Here is a 17659-nt window from a genome sequence, read left to right on the forward strand (position 1 = left end):
CACCGCAGGGAAGCGAACCCAAAAGCTGTTTTTGCAGCAGCCGCAGTAGCAGCAGCAGCAACCCAGGACCCGATTTAAGCTGCGACTTGGGTGTGGCGTTATTACATAATGGCTGCTGGAGCCATCGGGAATGAATGATGAGGGAGCGAAAAAGTCCAGAAATATCAGAAGTGAAATTTCAGCAGCGATGCAGCAAGCCTCAACGATAATGTGTACAGCAACATTTTGTCAAAAATGATTTGTAATGAGTAAAACTCTTTGGGCGTTTACTCTGTAATAGTGAGGAGAAAACATAGTCATGTGAACCTGGCAGTTTTAAGCTAGATGTTTTTTTTTCTGTCTTTGTCCTTAAAACTTTCTGGATAGTAGTAAGTTTTGGTACCTTTTATTATTCTGTCTCTGAGGAGAGAAAATAATAAGCATTTTAGATTGAAAAAATACTCACAGTATTACATTCCAGTCGTCGTTTTTAAACGTATCAGTGATAGTTTCACTGTGTAAACAACCAAATTAATATTTTAGGGTTTTAACCCATTAACAAACACCACCTCTGTAAGTTCCAGCATTTTAATATTTTTGTTCACTTTGTCTCATGAAAGCTTCAGAATAATCTAGACATTCACAATTTGCATCAATCTGTTGTTTAAGTTTTATTTTATCCAACCTCACTGTCACGAAGCCCCTCCAACCTCCACCAAGACATTCAGTGTTATATTTGTTCTGTGTCACCGACTTCCCAGAGTCCAGTCATCCCACACAGCGAAACCAAACCATCACAAGAGGGAGCGTTGCTGTGTTAATTAAACAGAACTGTTTTTAACCAGCTTTGGTCTATAATTGAACAAGCTTGTGGTAAATTTCAGAATTTCAGGGGTTTCTTTTGCGAGACTGTGTCTCTTTTTGCTGATGTTATTAATCCTAAAAAGTAGTCGATCTGAGATGTATGAGCCCCAAACAGAATTTGATTTAAGGACCTTTATCTATGATTTCACGCTGTGTCTCCATGTCAGTATTCATGTTTGAATCTGACCGTGTTTGGGGCGATTGTGGCCCTTTGGGTTGAGTGGTCGCTCTCAGAAACCTGCAGGTTTGGTTCCTTGCCCCACGTGTCAATGTGCCACTCGGAAAGTCGCTTACATTAACTGAATACACTGAAATATGTGCTGCTTGTATCCCACTGTTAACATCTTATGACGTATAACTCAATGAAACTGCTCTATTGTTTGTACCTGGGTCACTAGAGGATGGTGACAACAATCTTTTGAAGAGTTCAAAATTGTTTAAAAAAAAAACCCATTTTTAACCATTTTAAGTGAAGATTCCAGCACTCTTGAGGGCCCCCTGTTGGTTTGGAGGCCTAAAGCAGCTACAAGTTTAGCTTACTCCTTTCTCCTACCGTTTGCACAGCGACCATTTTATTTTGTTCTGCAGGCATGAAATACCAACGACAGGAGGCCGGTGTGAGGAGCTGCACTGTGTGAATGTGACACCAGGTTAATAAAACCAAAAGTAACTCCTAAAAGCAACTCTTTTCTATCTGTTGCTTGAATCAAAACAAAGATATTTGAGTTACGGCTAGGAGATTTTTATTTACATTTGTGCTTTTCTTCAGTGAAATGACTAACCCCTGATGAACTTATACATGCAACATTTTTCTTCCCCACCATTAATGCTGCATTACAACATTATTGTTTTCTAATCTCTTCCAGAGCTGGAATCTCGTTTGAAAGGCTTTGAGTTAATCCCCTTATTTTACTCTCCAAATATTCAATAGAGCAGAGACAGAGTCACAGAGGGATATAACGGATAAATTAAAAACATTAGTTATGAAATTGTTAAAGTTCCTGTAGTGCTGCTTTAACTACACGACTAAATCAAACTAAACTTTATAGCTGTGAGAAAAAGAACAATGGAATAAATCACACAGACGAAAAGCAATAACAACCAAGAAGACATCAGGCGTAGTTACAGATTTAATTGTCTAAAAAAAAAATATCCTCAATGTGGTGATAGGTTTTTTTCATGATGCATGACAGGTGTTGTTTTTCTTTCAGATTTACCATAGTGCAGACATGAATAGAAAACAGGTGAGCTGAATATTGTTTGCTCATCTATAATGTATTTTGTTGCCTAGCACTGTGAGGAAATGCTCAATGTCCTCAGATGACAGAGTTAAAGGAATATTAGCATTCACTTTCACTTTAAGATGGATGGATGACTGAGCCAGTTTTGTAATCCAAAAAGGCAATGCATGTTGGAATTCCTGCTTTATTTTTGCACCAGCTTGTGGGGGCGAAAACTAAAAGTGATCCCTGACCGTGTTTTAAGTTAAAGTGCATATATCCGCCTATAGGCTCCTGCAGTGAAATCTTCCTGTGCTTCTCTTGTATCACCAGGCCTGTGTGTGCCCAGATTGAAAGCTGCTCGGCTGATTTTCACTTTGTCACCCTATCTAAATGCTGACAGCTGGCCTGCATTATTAACCATGCAGCATCTGCTTGGATCTCACAATCTCATCTCCCCCCTCCTTCTGCTCCTCCTCCTCCTGCTCCTCTGCACATCCAGCCTGCAGGACACAGCTCTGGTTGGCTCAGATGGGGGGACTGAATACACGTGGCAAGGCTGCAGAGAGAAGGGGGGAAAAAGGACTAAAATGAGGGACCAAACTATACTGCGCTGTTTCTGACTGCAGTCAGTCGTGAGAGATGGTTTTCAGGAGCAGCACATTGAGTCCCGGCCCATTAATAGATCCTCGGAGAAAACTCTGCCAAACTCTACTGAAATGTGTCATGTCACTGTCTTGTCTTTTGCGGACCTCTGGTATTTGGGATGTTCTCATGAATATGGATTTCCATGATAATTTTTATCACCTATTGTCGATTTGCACAGTTAGTAATAGTTTTTTCACCAGCTGTCAAGGCAGAGAGAATGGATTGTGAAGAGTGGGAGTGTGGTATTTACACTCAACACACGACTCTTTATTTCATCAATAACTGCGTAGCAGATTAGTCGCTTCTGAACTCACTGTATTTAACAGTTTGCTTCACGTCACTTTCAACAGTCATTTATTCTGTTTTCATCTAATATAAAAACGACAAGCAGGGGAATCGTGTTACTACGGACAAATTGAAATTAAGATTTGTTTTTAGCAACAACAAAAAAAAAAAGTTATTCAGTCGAGCCTTGTTCACTCCAATCTAATTGTGAATTATGATTGTGGAGGAGTCAAATGTAGCCAGGAGACTTTAATTAAACCAGAACAGACCAAACTTGCGTGATGTGACACGAAAATTGGTGACTCGAGCAGACAAGGCGAAACTGGGACAAACAAACTTGGGGATACATAAATGAGTGAGTGCCGGGCGGTTTAGCAATCGGGTCTTGTACAGATATCTGGCCGTTTCCAGGTTCTGGGATTAGCATGCTCTTGAAGATGCAGCAGTGGAGCTGGATTGGTGCACCGCATCCCTTCATGTGCCACTTTGGCCAGAGGCTGTGGTTCTTGTGCTTCACTGACGCATCACCTCTGTTGTAGATTTCAAAAGGCTTCAACTTTGCAACTCCAGGTAGCAAAGTTATACAAGGAGGCATCCATCTTCTCCTTGTGGTATTCCCAAAATGCCCAAACAGGGCACTTGGAAAAAAAAAAAACTATAGAGGAGTAATTTATTTGATATTTTACTTTTTAAATAATTGAAACTCTACAATATAGACAAGATGAAGTAATATACATGATCTCAACCACTGTTCCAATACATATGTTTAAATATGTCTTCAAAAGTATTTTTTAATATTTTCATTGACCGTTTTAAATGCAGCTCTGACCTTTAATGTGATAAATATAGAAACAAAGCCGGGCTGCGAGAGAACAAAGAGAGGTTTCCGTGCTAATGTAACCTGACTGGAAGTAGTTGATTACGGTGTACAAGCTCAAACTAATTAGCAACAATTTAAAAAAAAATGTTGCATAAAACAAGATTGCTAGGGATAGGTCTGTAGCAGATTAGAGTGCCTTTAATGAAAAATAAAAATATTTTTTTGTTTAAATATAAATATGAGCTAAGGTAAGTCACACTGCAGTCAAAATATTTAGCAAATACTTTTTAACCTAAGCATGAACTGTCACATCTACTTAGATGTCAAATGTCTGAATTCCTATTGGAAAAAAACTCAAAAATTAAAATAAACCAAAAAAAAAATGTAGAGGTACAAGATAGTTAAAAAAGATTATATAAGACACTATGACCTTCCACAAGTGACCAAAACCAATAAACTACCCTGGAGTTTTCATTTTTTAAAATCAGCAAAATAGAGCTTCATTCAGTAGATTTATTTATTTCTTATAGACTTTTTGAATCAGTGAACTACCAATGTTCCAAGCAGAGCCCTCCCTAACACGTGCAGGTCAAATCTGCAAAGTCTGGACTCGATCATGATGTTGAAGTATTTTCAGCTTTTGATTCACTGACAATTTGACAACATTGTGAGCACGGATGGGAAAGAGTGCATCTAGTAGCTGCAGTGACTGAAAAGATGTGACGTGCTGGTGGTAGTCTTGTTTCTGATGAAGATATTGACTGCAATATCTTCATCAGATATCTGTCTGCAAGCCGTCGGCTCAGACAAGTTTCTAAAAACCTACCTCATCAGCCAATTTAGTTATTGGTCATATTAACTAAATCTACTGACTTTGACCAATTTTTTTTTTACTGTCTGACTGAAACTGTGACATTAGTTTATAAACTGGTGCAAATGAGCTGATTTGGCCAGAACAGTGTCGCAGTACAAATGGATAGTTGCACTATTCACTGATCTTCAGACCTCCAGTGCCATGGGATTACGGATTATCTGCTCCAAGAAACATAAAACCGCTTAAAGGATTTTTAATTTTTTTTTTCACCCTCCCTGCATTTTTGATTTGGAAGTTGCAGAAAAAAATGTTTTGTGTAAAAAATGTTGAAGATGAGACGTTACAGAGATGAGAGGATTGTAAATGTTTTTGCACCATTTAATGCGTTGTGCTGTATCTTTCTCTGTGCAATTCCAAGCAATTATTCCTTTTAACTCAGGAATGTCGTGTTTATAGTTAAGCAAAAATCACCTGAAGGCCGCTTATGACTCAATGAAAAACCGCTCCTCTCTCTGCTCCTCCACAAAAATGCCGTCAATAATCAAATTGTTCTCTTCAAGGACATCATCACATCTAAAGATACTTTACTTCTGAAGAGGAAAACTTTTGCTTTGTATGTAATTCATGTTTTTTTTTTTTAATATAAATTAACAGATGAATCAGTGATGTTGTGGAACATCACTCACCAGAGAGTCACAGACATTACTGCACAGGAGTTGAAGAAGAGCATCTGATTACTAAATATAGCGTCCTCAATTGTTTAATTAATAAACAAAAGAAACACAGCAAATCTCAAACTACTGCAACAATAAAGAGCCAATTAAAAATGAAATATAATCTTTGTGTTTTTTACAGTAGACTTTTTCCCTCCTTACTGCTGTGTTATTCCGCCTCCCTGGGCAGACGGCGGTGTTGGACATTGGTACTCATCAGTGACTCAGAGCGCGCAGGATGTCAGCGCCAACCTGGACTCAGCAGAGAGTGCTAATTGTGTCTATTTGGACAGCAGCGCCTGACTCTGCGAAATGAAGCAGCACAAGCCCGCTACTGTTGCTGGACAGCATATTTCCTGGCTGTTTACGCAGAACAGGTTGTCCAAGAGCTCCCAGCAAGCTTTCGCATTGTATCCAGACTATCTGTTTAGGAAATTCATCAAACAACTTTCTCTTTTTTTCCCCCCCTGCTGTATCTGCTACTATTCCACCAAACAAATGAAGCAATTTTGAAGACTGCTTGAAAGACTGATGGCAATACGTTGGGGTGGGATTTTCTGCCGATTCTAAAGTTCAAACAAATGGTGAGACGTTGAGGACAACCTACAAACATTCGACCCCTGCTGCTGCTGTTTGTAGTTTAATTTAAACTTTTCACCACGTTGGGATTTTATGCACAAGAAAAGGTGGATTTCTTTCTAAATATTTTTCAAGTAAAGCGTGGAACACATTAACAGTCAGCCTCCTTTACAATGATTTTCTTGAAAAGAGTCCAGTGTAAGCAGAAGCCTGCATATATCACATTACTTGTAAATAGGGTCGATCTCATCTCAGTGTAAATACATCGAGAGAACATCAGCGAACAAACAACGTCATGGGAACCGAGGGTCAGAGCAGAAAGGTCAGGCATAAAGCTGTGGGAAACCTTAATGCAGGGCTGGGTTAATAAACAATAACCCTGTGTTAGAACATCCCACAGATGATGAGAGCATGGTAAAGACGCACCAAGGAAAGATTTAGTCAGAGAAGCAACTCTGGAGGTGCTGCAGTAATCCCGACTCAGGTGGGAAAATCAGTTTACAAATCTTGACTCTTTCTAGAGGAGGAACAGCAAATCAGGTCAGAGTTGATAGGAGAAATGTTTATTTGTAGAGAAAAAAAATGTAATGCCTGTGCCTAATTCAATAATGTTCTTCTTGAGGCCTTTTCAGATTTGGATTTGTTAACAATTTAAAAGTTGTGTAGCGTTTTCCGTCTACCTCTTGAATGTGAGCTATTTGTGTTGGTCTGTCACATGAAATCACAATGACACACATTGAAGTATGTAGTTGAAATGTGATAACGTGGAAAAACAGCACGATGCACAGAGTTGTTCTGAAAATGTAACATTTTCATGTGCACAACCTCCCTCATTTACTAGGAAGGGATTTCTGGTTCTTAGGATTCAACATGAAGAAAGAAATAAATACCGATATATAATGGTATGTATATAAATACCATTTCAAGTATTTTTTCATTCCCACTGGTTTAGTTTTAAAATGAATGAAACTTCAGGCTTGGTTTTTACTCAAGGGAGAAAATGAAACCTTTCTAAAGTCATCCAGCTTTGTTTAAACTGATTCAAATGGACTTTGCAGAACAATTTAGTGTGTGATGTAAGCCGAGTCGTAAGCTGGCCTAAATACACTCAGACAGAGACTAAAGGAACCGCATCATTCTTATTTCTCCTTTTGCATCTCAAAGTCCAGGAATTCGCCTTATTTTCCAGCATCATAAAAGGCCAAATAAAAATAATAAAATCTGTAAAACTTGCATGTTGGTGACATGGCTAAGCATGCATTGAGGCAGGTGATAGCCAATGAAATGTCTGCTCTACAAGCATGAATCAGATCTTTGCTTCTGTGCGGCGGAGATGATAAAACATTTGCATGGATTTCCAGATATGACTTGTTAAATGTGAGAGCTCCCCCTACTGGTAGCATCTGAGCCGGTGGCGGTGCAGTCACATGAGATCAGTAGCAGTAATTGAACTTTAATGAGCCCACCTGTGTTTAGTTAAGCACGGGGGAGCAGGACAAACACAGACACAACACAGTCAGAAGACACAACGAGCGCCTCTTCAAGTGGCTGCTGATGCATGCTGGGTAGTGAGGCCGTTTGCCCCGAGGTTCACGCTGCGGTGGGGAGCAGGGGCCACACAGGGAAGCTAAAGTTGGTGTTGCTATGTTAATCCGAGGTATTTTCAAGCTGGGAAGTGAGCACACCATTGTGTTTTCCTCCCTTGTGATTGGTGCTGCTGGCATGACCAAGGATCTGCTATTTCCGTCATGATTCAACACCTCGGACACGTGCGCGGTCACAGGATGCGCACGCACACATCAACACACACAAAGAGGCCGCTGTGCTCACTTCCCAGCTTGAAAATACCTCGGATTAACATACAACAAACTTGTCATTTGTTAAAATCGACTTAAGCACTTCAGTTTCTTCTAACATTAAGAAGCTAAACTCGGTGAGCATACAGAACCTAATGCTGTTTTTCTTTCTATCGAAATCCCAGGCTAGTTTTTTTTAGCAGGCCCTTATCGGGTAGCCTTCAGGAGACAAACAAGGCGGTAATTGGATCAATAAATTAATATGCTTTTAAATGACCAATTGATTTATTAGAGGGGAAAAAAAGTAATGACTCGTGAACTCATCTAGGTTTATGGAGCTCCGTGTCAAGAGATGAATCAATCCATCAGGAAGAACGCGGCGTGAAGAGAAGACGTGACGGAAAATCCTATCCATGTAAATCCTCATTTCACAGCCTAACAGTAAAGTACAGTAACATAAATGGATGAAAGGAGCTGACAGACACAACAGCCTTTTACATAAAAATATATGCAAAAAGTGCTGAAAACAGACCATCATAAATCCTTTATTTGCGTCATGACAGATGTTCTGTACACTACATACCTCTTAGAGATTTCCTGATTTTCCACATATATACAATTTAAATGGTGCGAAGCATCAATAAGGTCAAAGTCATCCAGAGTAAAAAGTCTGATTAACACACTGGTAATTCTGCTTTTCTTTAAAACTCTCAGTGTGAGGTTATGCCTACCAAAGTAAAATTTAAATTTATTTTAAAGGGATGATATTATATATATTTTCCAGACATAGTGCCACTTTATAAAACATAGCTTTAATTTTCATTTTTAATTTATTAAGAAAAAAAAATATCCAAATGTGAAAAAGTAAAACTAAGCATTTGGAATAACCGATTCCTTCACATCGCTGCTGAATAATTGTGTCCAGATCTTCTTTGCCCAGTTTCTTTTATTGAGCCACACTTGACCACTAAGCATGAACTGCCTGTGTGAGGTCACGCCACAACATCTCAGTCAGATTAAAGTCTGTTCTCTGACTTCTATTACCTTCATTTTGTATGTTTTTTGTTTGTTTGTTTTTTTTAGTCATTTATAGGAGTATTTTTCTGGTGTGCATTGAATGACTCAAAAAACACAAATCAGGAGGGAAGCGAATAATTTAACAGAGATAATTTTAACTAAATATAAAAAATGGCTAAGTGAAATGAGAACTGACCGTAAATAAATAAAAAAACAACTAGACAAGATTAATCTAGATAAAATCAATGGAGGCAGAAACAAACATTTGCAGAACACAAATTAAGAAACTGATTAAGATGTTAAGAGTAATAAAAAAAAAAATAAAAATCAAGTCCAGGATCCTGGCACATTTTCATTTAATTGTATTAACCCCACGTCTCAGTATTAAAATGTTTATTTATTAGTCTGGAGTAACGTTATAATCTCTAATACTGTAATTTCATTGCCTGGAAGTGGAAAATCATCATAGGTAACTGAAAATAAGGCTTGAAAATATAAATCTGTGTAATTAATCTGTATCACGTATTGTACTTAGTAAATTGAGTTACTGAAATAAATGAGCTTTTCATAAATATTCTGATTTATTGAACATGACTGTAGGTTTAACAGGGGACCAGGTTGGTTTCCGTGGCTTTACCACCCGAATATATACAACCATCACTGGAAAACTGCAGAAACTCTTGGAGAGTAAGATGTCTCCTCATATCAATAATTGGTGACAGATGTAAATAAATAAATAAATAAGCACGGTTCCTCAGGGTAACGGTGATCTGGACTGATCTGTGGTACGGTGACCAGAAGGAGTGAAAAGCAGGGAAATGTCTTTCTGTGTGCAGAGGCACTAAGACCCAGTGGAGAACAGGGGAACCTGCCTGCCCACCGCTGCCTGCACAGCTCTGCAGTCGGTCTGGACGACACCAAGAGTCTCTCTGTGTGTGTGTGAAAGTGTGTGAGGTGGGGGAGCATGTCCACCCATTTGGGCATCATTAATTCCTGCTCCTGTTCTTGCCTCTGGATCACCTTGATGTTCAGAGAGAGGCAAAGATAAAACTGAGAGGCTGGAGGTGTGTGAGGGTGTGTGTGTGTGTGTGACTGAATAACATGAAAGCATGCGACCGGTCTGAGGCATGGCAAATTGAAACGGCCCAGGTGAGGAGGAGACTCAGCACTCTCCTCCTCCCCCTCCTCTTCCTCCTCGCTCCTTTCCTCCCCTCCCTCCCCTCCTCCCTCCTTGTGACGTGGTGTGTATCAGTGTTTGCTGTGTGTGTGGGTGAGAAAGCGAAACAGGTCAGCAGTGCCTCAACAGACTGGGAACCTTCACAGGAGGAAGCAGCCCTCTGCAGACTCAGGTATGTCACTGACTATTCATCACACACACACACACACACGCACACACACATCTCCAGAAGGTGGGTTGAAGGTAGAATGAATGACTCATGAGGCAGGATGATGTTCCACCACATCTCTGCTTCTTCGTGTAAAACAATAAACTACGGATGCAAACACCTCGTTTTTCACACCGTGTCACTACTGCTGCTTGTGTGTCGCTGCAGGAAAGTCAGGGAGACGTGAAGCGAGAGGTTCGGTTGAACAACAGCTTACTTTTTTCTGCTTGCAGCAAACAGTGTCATGTGCATATGATAGGGTCATATGTTTCCAAGTCAGCAGTCCGAGGGACTCAGCACAGCCTTGGATTGTAGCTTTGTCTGAATTTTTTTCCAGCTTGTGAGTCCAAGTTTGAACTTAAATTGCACTGCTGTTGCTGATTTGATTGCATTAACTGTGCTAAAGTGCGCTAAATGTTTCCTTCCCACAATAAATAGTTCTGTTTGTGTGGTTTGTGTCTCATAAAATGGATCTTTTAAAAACTCCTGTGCTTTTGAGATTATACTTAACTCAATGAGACCTTCTTATAAACTAGACTGCTTCTCTGCACAACAAAGTGATGATAATGTTGGGCTTTGATGTAGGTATGAATGGAGCAGTCTTAGATTTTCATGGTCTTTAGTAAAATGCTCACAATTTGAAATGATTAATAAAAGAAATAAAACTTAAAAAAACTTGGCCATTCTCCTTTTTATGGAGTACCGCTGGGACTAAAGAAAGCTTATATTAGAGGGTTACCTAGTTAAGCTATCTGCTGTGGTAGCCAGACTGCAGTCATTTTTGTAGTTGGGTTTTGTAGTGGAGCTTCTTTAGTTTCCACCCCAGGACTTTCTGTGGTGGAAACTGGTTATTTTTTCAATTGGTAATTTATCAGAACAGCCCAATTTGTCTTTGTTGTCACCAAGGAAAAAAAGCATAGAGGCCTTTTTTCAGCTAGTTGAAGCACCAGGTGGTGGAGAGACAGCCATGTGTCACGATATGGTCCGTACAATCCAATAAAACTGCATTCACTTTGGGAGTTTCGCTAACATCTCTTTAAGCTGTAGCAACGATAAGGTCAACGTGCAACTTTCCAAGACCTTGGTGTACCTCAGCTCCCGCCCACTTTAAACTAACAATCCACAGTCGCCACTCCATCACAGGAAGTTTAAATAAGTGACTCGATCCCCTTGACCTGTTAAGAAAAGACCACCCACTGTCTTACGCCCGCACCTGTCAGGTGATGGCTGCGCCTGTTGTGTGTATACGTGGGCAGGAAAAGACGAGTAGCCCTGCAGGGGACGAGGCCTGTGACACCTCTGAAGTGGAAAACTTGCACCTGCAGGTGAGCAGCATATGGAAATTTACCAAAGCGTCGGTGCTCATTCCTAAGCTTTAACACTGTGTGAGGTTGCGTCCAGGTGAGGTTGTGACAGTAAACACTGCCTACTCGACTGGCAAACACTGACACAGGCTGCTGAGGGTGACCCACCACCATACGCACGAGGCCTGTTTGATTTCATAAGAGAATTGTCTGTAAAGTTTTCTGGCATTTTCCTAATGGCAGGAAGAGACATGTCAGGATTTTTGCGATATGAAAAGCGCTCATCGATCTCCTCTTCACATCACTTAAGACAGCAGGGAACTCTGCAATGCTGAGTTTTGCAGTTTATTTGAACGTCCGTAATTTCTTCTCCGCTCTCTTAATGTGGACATATGGTTCAACCCTTTGCTTTTAGCTTCTCCTTGGGGACTTGCTGCCCTGAAAACACACATCTGAGGATGCAGATGTCAAAATATCCAATAAATTATGGCCTTGGCTGTAAATAAGTGCAGCCGGCATCGAGATGAATAACTTTCAAGAGACAGAAAAGGTTTGGGCCAACACAGGGCAATGAATTTAGAGGGGGAAAAATAACTATTTTGCACAACTTAAAGCTTCAAAATGATTAACTCTACAGCATTTTATAAATGGTTTTGCACTTCTGCAATGATTGTTAAATAAGAATGGACGGGTTGGAGTTTGATGCTAAAAGGATTTGTGCAAAATGCTGCACATCTTACAAACGTGATACACAACCAGTTCTAGTGCCTGGCATCATTCATTGAAGCACACTCCCCAAAAGACAGATTAATTTCAAGTCTCTAAAGTCCATGTGAAGAAGTAAATGACTTAGTGACTCTTTTTCTTTCAGGTCTTTGCTGAGAGGGATAGTCAAGAGAGGACTCCTTCATTTACAAGATCGTCTACGTCAAGGTGAAGACTCGAATCATCGTCTGCCAACCTCCAAACTCAAATCCCCCTCTAGTTACTATGACCAACACCAAAGGCTGAACTTCTCAGATTCCCCCTTTGACAGAGGAGGATGGGTGATGGACCCATGAAATTCAGCAAACTCCCTCCTCTTCATTCCATCCTCTCATGGAGCATACCATCAGACCACGGCCCTCTTGGAACAACGCGTCCTCTGCCTCCGCATTCCTAAACTCTTTTCAGCCAAATGTCTCCAACATAACCAGACAAATTGGAAGTAACGATAATGGGATAGATCTGAATCAGACCTTGGGGCTGTGCGCTATGCTTGTCATGGACATCCTAGCGGTGGTGGGGAACTTGGCTGTGATGATCGTCATCACTAAAACGCCGCAGCTGAGGAAGTTTGCCTTTGTGTTCCACCTCTGTCTGGTGGACCTGCTGGCGGCACTGCTGGTGATGCCGCTGGGGATGCTGTCAGACCGGATCCTGGAGGACGAGGCCCTGTGTCGAAGCTACCTCTGCCTGAGTGTGTGTCTAGTGAGCGCCGCCATCCTCACCATCTGTGCCATCAACGTGGAGCGGTACTACTACATCGTCTACCCCATGCGTCACGAGGTGAAGATGACGGTCGGGGTGGTGGTAGCGGTGCTAGTTGGGATCTGGATTAAAGCTCTCGTCATGTCCATGCTGCCCCTGCTAGGATATCTGTTTCAGGGTTCCCCGACTGTGGGGGCTCCTGAAGTCCTCGTTCCCAGTCAGAGACACTGCTCCCTCCACTGGACAGGAGGCAGGTCCACACGTCTAGTTTTCATGGTTTTCTTTACTGTAATCTATTTTCTGTGCCCCATGCTGATCATTTTGGTGGTCTACTGCAATATGTTTAAGGTGGCCCGAGTGGCATCCATGCACCGTGGTCCCAACCCCACCTGGGTGGACACGTCGAGGCAACGCTCTGACTCTGTCAGCAGCCACTCCACCATGGCAGCAAGCCTTGGCGGCACCGGAGCGCGTACAACTCCTCAAAGGACCTTCAGCGGCGGGAAGGCCGCAGCAGTTTTGGTGGCAGTCGGCGGTCAGTTCTTCTGCTGCTGGCTGCCATATTTCTCCTTCCACCTCTACTCGGCGGTCATTTCCACTGCACCGGCCTCACTGACCCAACTGGAGGGAGTGGTCACTTGGATCGGCTATTTCTGCTTCACCTCCAACCCCTTTTTCTATGGCTGCTTGAACCGTCAGATCCGAGAGGAGCTGGGCCGCCACCTGGCTTGCATCTTCAAGCGGGCCGGGCCCGTTGAGGGGGAGCAGCTGCCAAGCCGCGAAGCCTCCATTGAGGAGAACTTTTTACAGTTCCTCCAGGGCACTGGATGCAATCTGGAGCCCTGCAACTCTCACAGCAGAGCGAGCCCGGAGGAGGCAGGAACTGAAGGTCTTCAAGAATCAGCTGTTGAGCAGAACACGCCAGCTGACTTCCCCATCCCAGGGCAGATCCTTGAGGAAACCGCAGAGTTCATACAGCAGCAACAGCTGAACAATGAGCTTTGTGTGTCAGAGAACTGCTGCAAGACTGTGCCAGAGATATAACTGCCTCATGTACTGTTTCTTCCACCATCTAATAAGCCAATGAACATGTTCAGTTTTATTCATAGTGTTTCTTATTCATGCTGCAACATTTTTTTTTCCAAGTGACAGATCAAGCACACTGCAAAAATGTGTTCTAGAGTCGGGCTTTGGGTCAGAACCCAACGAACCCTTGAAGAATTCCAGTTTTGCGCATCACTGGCTGCCCTGTTACATGTTTTTGGGAGTCTTATTGTGTCATGCTGTTTTTGCTTTGCGTCACATAACACTTGATGTTTTGGTTACAGTTCAAGTGACGTGACGAACTTTATATAAACATGAAGAGGCTCTGAGACAATGCAAGAACATAATTCAGGGATAGAGTAGTTTTAAGTGCTGAATGACTTCTTTAATATTCTCCACAAATGTATTTATTTATTAGGTGTTCAACATCTTTCAGCACTTTTCATAAAAACAAAGTGATCTTGGGCTAATGCACAAAGTGCATTAGCCCAAGAAAGGTGGATTTGTATATCGGTTTTTTTTTTGTTTTTTTTTGTTTTTTTTTAATGTTTTGATTTCAGAACAAACGAGAACCTCTTTTACAATTAATCCCAATTGATTCAGACATAAATATCGATAAATCTTCTAAACTGGTGGTTTTCAAGTTGTTTTTTTAACAAGTATCACCTTGGTAAGTAATACCTTCTTTAAAGTACCACCATACCATCAACACACTGGATGTGGAAATAGAAATCCATCAGCTTCACTGAAGGAAGAGGCTTAAATACAAGCTCCGTTTTTACAAAGACATTGAATTTTTCCAGTTTGAAGAAAAAGTCAACAAAGAGGTTCATATGAATCATAATTTTAAGAGAGAAAGCAGGAGGTTTCTGATCTGAATTTATTGTGATACACGCAGTAAAAAAACAGTGCTGAATAGAAGAACTTGTTGCTGCAGTCTTTGCACAAAATGTAGAGAAAAAACATTGTCATTAGCTTGTTAGCTAATTAGGCTAACTAAGCATATTAGTTAGCAAATCCAACTGGTTTTCGATTTGATCTCTAACATGGTTCAGTCATCCTTAGACCGAATTTTTGACTTTGGGTGTGAATGGAGTAAAACATATTTAGTCTGATTGTCTTGGGTTTACTATCGTCTGCTGAATCAGTCAGTTTGCTTGTTCTCACTTTGCAAATTATAGTAAAAACAACAACAAAAAAGTATCGCTAAATGCAGCCCAAGAACCGCAAATCAAAAGTCAAAAGTCATGGATTTAAACTAATTAAGAAAAAATAACCACTAAAACGTACAGAAAAAAGTGCTTAAAAAACTGCCGGCTTGAAGAAAGACATTTTCTACTTTTACAAAAGATTTTAAGTTATTGCGTTGAATCATCTGTTTTCACCATGCGCTTATTCTCTGTTTTCACTTCAAACCACCAAGGAAATAAAGGCTACAATACTCCAAAGGCTTTAAAGAAAAACAATGCGTTGAAGTAACGTTAACTTTTATTGTGCTGAACAGGATTGTTTCGCAGCTTTTGCTGCGGCTGGTATTTATAATAAACAGGCTGACAGTGTATTTTTAGCCATTTTCCAGAATGTTATTATCATGTTTATCTGTTCTTAGTCTTGTGATTATCACCTCCTCACCAAAATGGGAGACTCGTGATTTCAGCCCCTTCCACTCAAAGACAAACATTGTGGATGGTTTAGTTTGTTTATCAGCAGCGGCGGCGCGGTGCAAAACGGGGTTTTGGGCTCCGTCGGAAAACAGCAGCCCCTTGCCATGATAGAAAAGCTGCAGGAACGAAACGTGGCGCTCATTGCACCCAGTGATGTCTGCGCTGTTTACAGGTAAACACCAGAGCGGTGTGAGCACTCCCGTGTTTGTGCAATAAACAACCAGGCCTGTTGTGGCTACACACAGCACAGAGGTGTGACAACGCTCGCACACATGGAAAGCTTTGCCTTTGGCCTCGTTTAGCAACAAAACGAAGACAGTGGAGACACTTTCCCTGTTCCCAGGCGGAAAGCCAGACGGTTTGTTCAAGTCACACTAGTGGTGACCGACGTCGCGAAGACGACAGATTGGCTAACCTTTAAAGAAAAGGCACCTTTTGTGCTGTTTTCGTCTATTTTGGACTCGTCTCGTACGGGAGAGTTGGCGCGATCACAAGACTCTGAACACAAGGCAAACAGCCAAACCAAAAAAAAAAAAAAAGTCTTATTGTCGGGGAACACGTAACACTCTTAATTTCCTTACTGTTTGACTTTGTTGCAGACATGTTTTTTGTTGTTGTTGTTTGTTTTAAAATGTTTATTTTTGAAAAAAAGAAAATAAATTTGCTGAGTCACAGAGCAACATTGAACATTATAAAAGAGGACTCAGTGGCACGGTCTTTGTGTGTTAATTTATTATCAGCACTTATTAAACTGTTGTCTTTTAGTTACAAGATCATATAAATGCCTTGATTTTTAACACCAGCGTTTAACAACATCAGCAAAACTGCCCTGACCAGTCTGATAAAATGCTTTCAACTCTCTTCCTGCCAAACATCTGTCTCTTCCAAAGAAGAAGAAGAAGAAAAAGGAGAAGAAGAAGAAGAAGAAGCTTCCTGAGCTGGTGGAAGGTGGACAGTTTATTTACTTTTTAACTGCAGTGTTGTCCTCCGTATCACACCAAAAAGATGGATGTGTTCATTTTTCTTTGTGCATCTCTTTTTTGTACCTGAACTGAAAAGACTGTTATTCCTCGTGTGTATTCTCCATCTGCAGAACTCATTAAAGACAACAGAAATTATTTTAACTCATGTGTTTCCCTTGTTGTTATGTTTAGATCCATAACTTCCAGGAGTTCAGTTAGGTTATTAAAACGATAAATGCAAAGAGACATTTAGAAAAAGGTCAACATCATTTCTATAAACATGACTTCACATATTTTATTTCTAGTACATTATTTCTGAGGGTTTCTGATAGTTTCCCTGCAGACTTCTGCACCTTTTTTTTGCTTATTTTTGTTAAGTTATGATATATTTTTTAAAAACTTTGATTAAAATGGCAAAACTGGATATGTGAAAGACAAAAGAAGCTTCAGTCTTTAGCTGAGCAGCATCTGAAAGTCAAGTTTTTAAGTCATGAGGGGGAAGCAGGCAACAATCTGACACAATTTTTTACTTTTGCTCCAAGTTTTCAACCATTAAATCTTTGTGGGTCACTTTTTTCTTTTTATGTATATAAAACTATCATCTCCAGTATTTTTCATAAACATCACAAAAAAAAACAAAAAAAAATCAAAACAAAATGTGTCTTTTAGAATCAACTCTGGATGCCAAGCTCAAGGTTTATTTTGTAACCGATACAATTTCAAGTCATTTAGGATATTTTAAATATGCTATTAATTCCCGAATGAGCCCATTTTCCACAAATAATTCAGAGTTATGTTCCACAGAAAAAAATAGCAAACAGGTGAATCCACAAATACTAAATCACAAAAAGGTGGATGTTCGTTATAATTGTCTTAAACACAGAGGTTGCGCTTGCTGCAGCACTTTGGATCAGCTGAAAGCTTTCAAGTGCGACTTCCTCATAGAAATGTCAAGTTTAGCTATCCTTATGCTTTTTTGATGTAACTATCATAATTATCATAAATATTATTATTAGTTCTTAATGTATTCTCAATTTCTTGTACATTGTTGCTGCTTTCTACACATATAGTAAATTTTTTAAACATCCATAATCA

General features: G+C 40.5%; 1 protein-coding gene across 1 annotated transcript; it reads left to right on the forward strand.

The window, feature by feature from the left end:
- The first annotated feature begins 9598 nt into the window (after positions 1 to 9598).
- On the forward strand, positions 9599 to 16726 carry gpr61 (G protein-coupled receptor 61). Its single transcript, XM_014988349.2, has 2 exons — positions 9599 to 10084; positions 12296 to 16726. The coding sequence occupies exon 2, from the start codon at positions 12523 to 12525 to the stop codon at positions 13936 to 13938; it is 1416 nt and encodes a 471-aa protein (XP_014843835.2). The 5' UTR covers positions 9599 to 10084; positions 12296 to 12522; the 3' UTR covers positions 13939 to 16726.
- Positions 16727 to 17659: the final 933 nt, after the last annotated feature.

Source organism: Poecilia mexicana, unplaced genomic scaffold (genome assembly GCF_051168715.1).
Source record: "Poecilia mexicana isolate PSO_F unplaced genomic scaffold, ASM5116871v1 scaffold_7, whole genome shotgun sequence".
Lineage (NCBI taxonomy): Eukaryota > Metazoa > Chordata > Actinopteri > Cyprinodontiformes > Poeciliidae > Poecilia > Poecilia mexicana.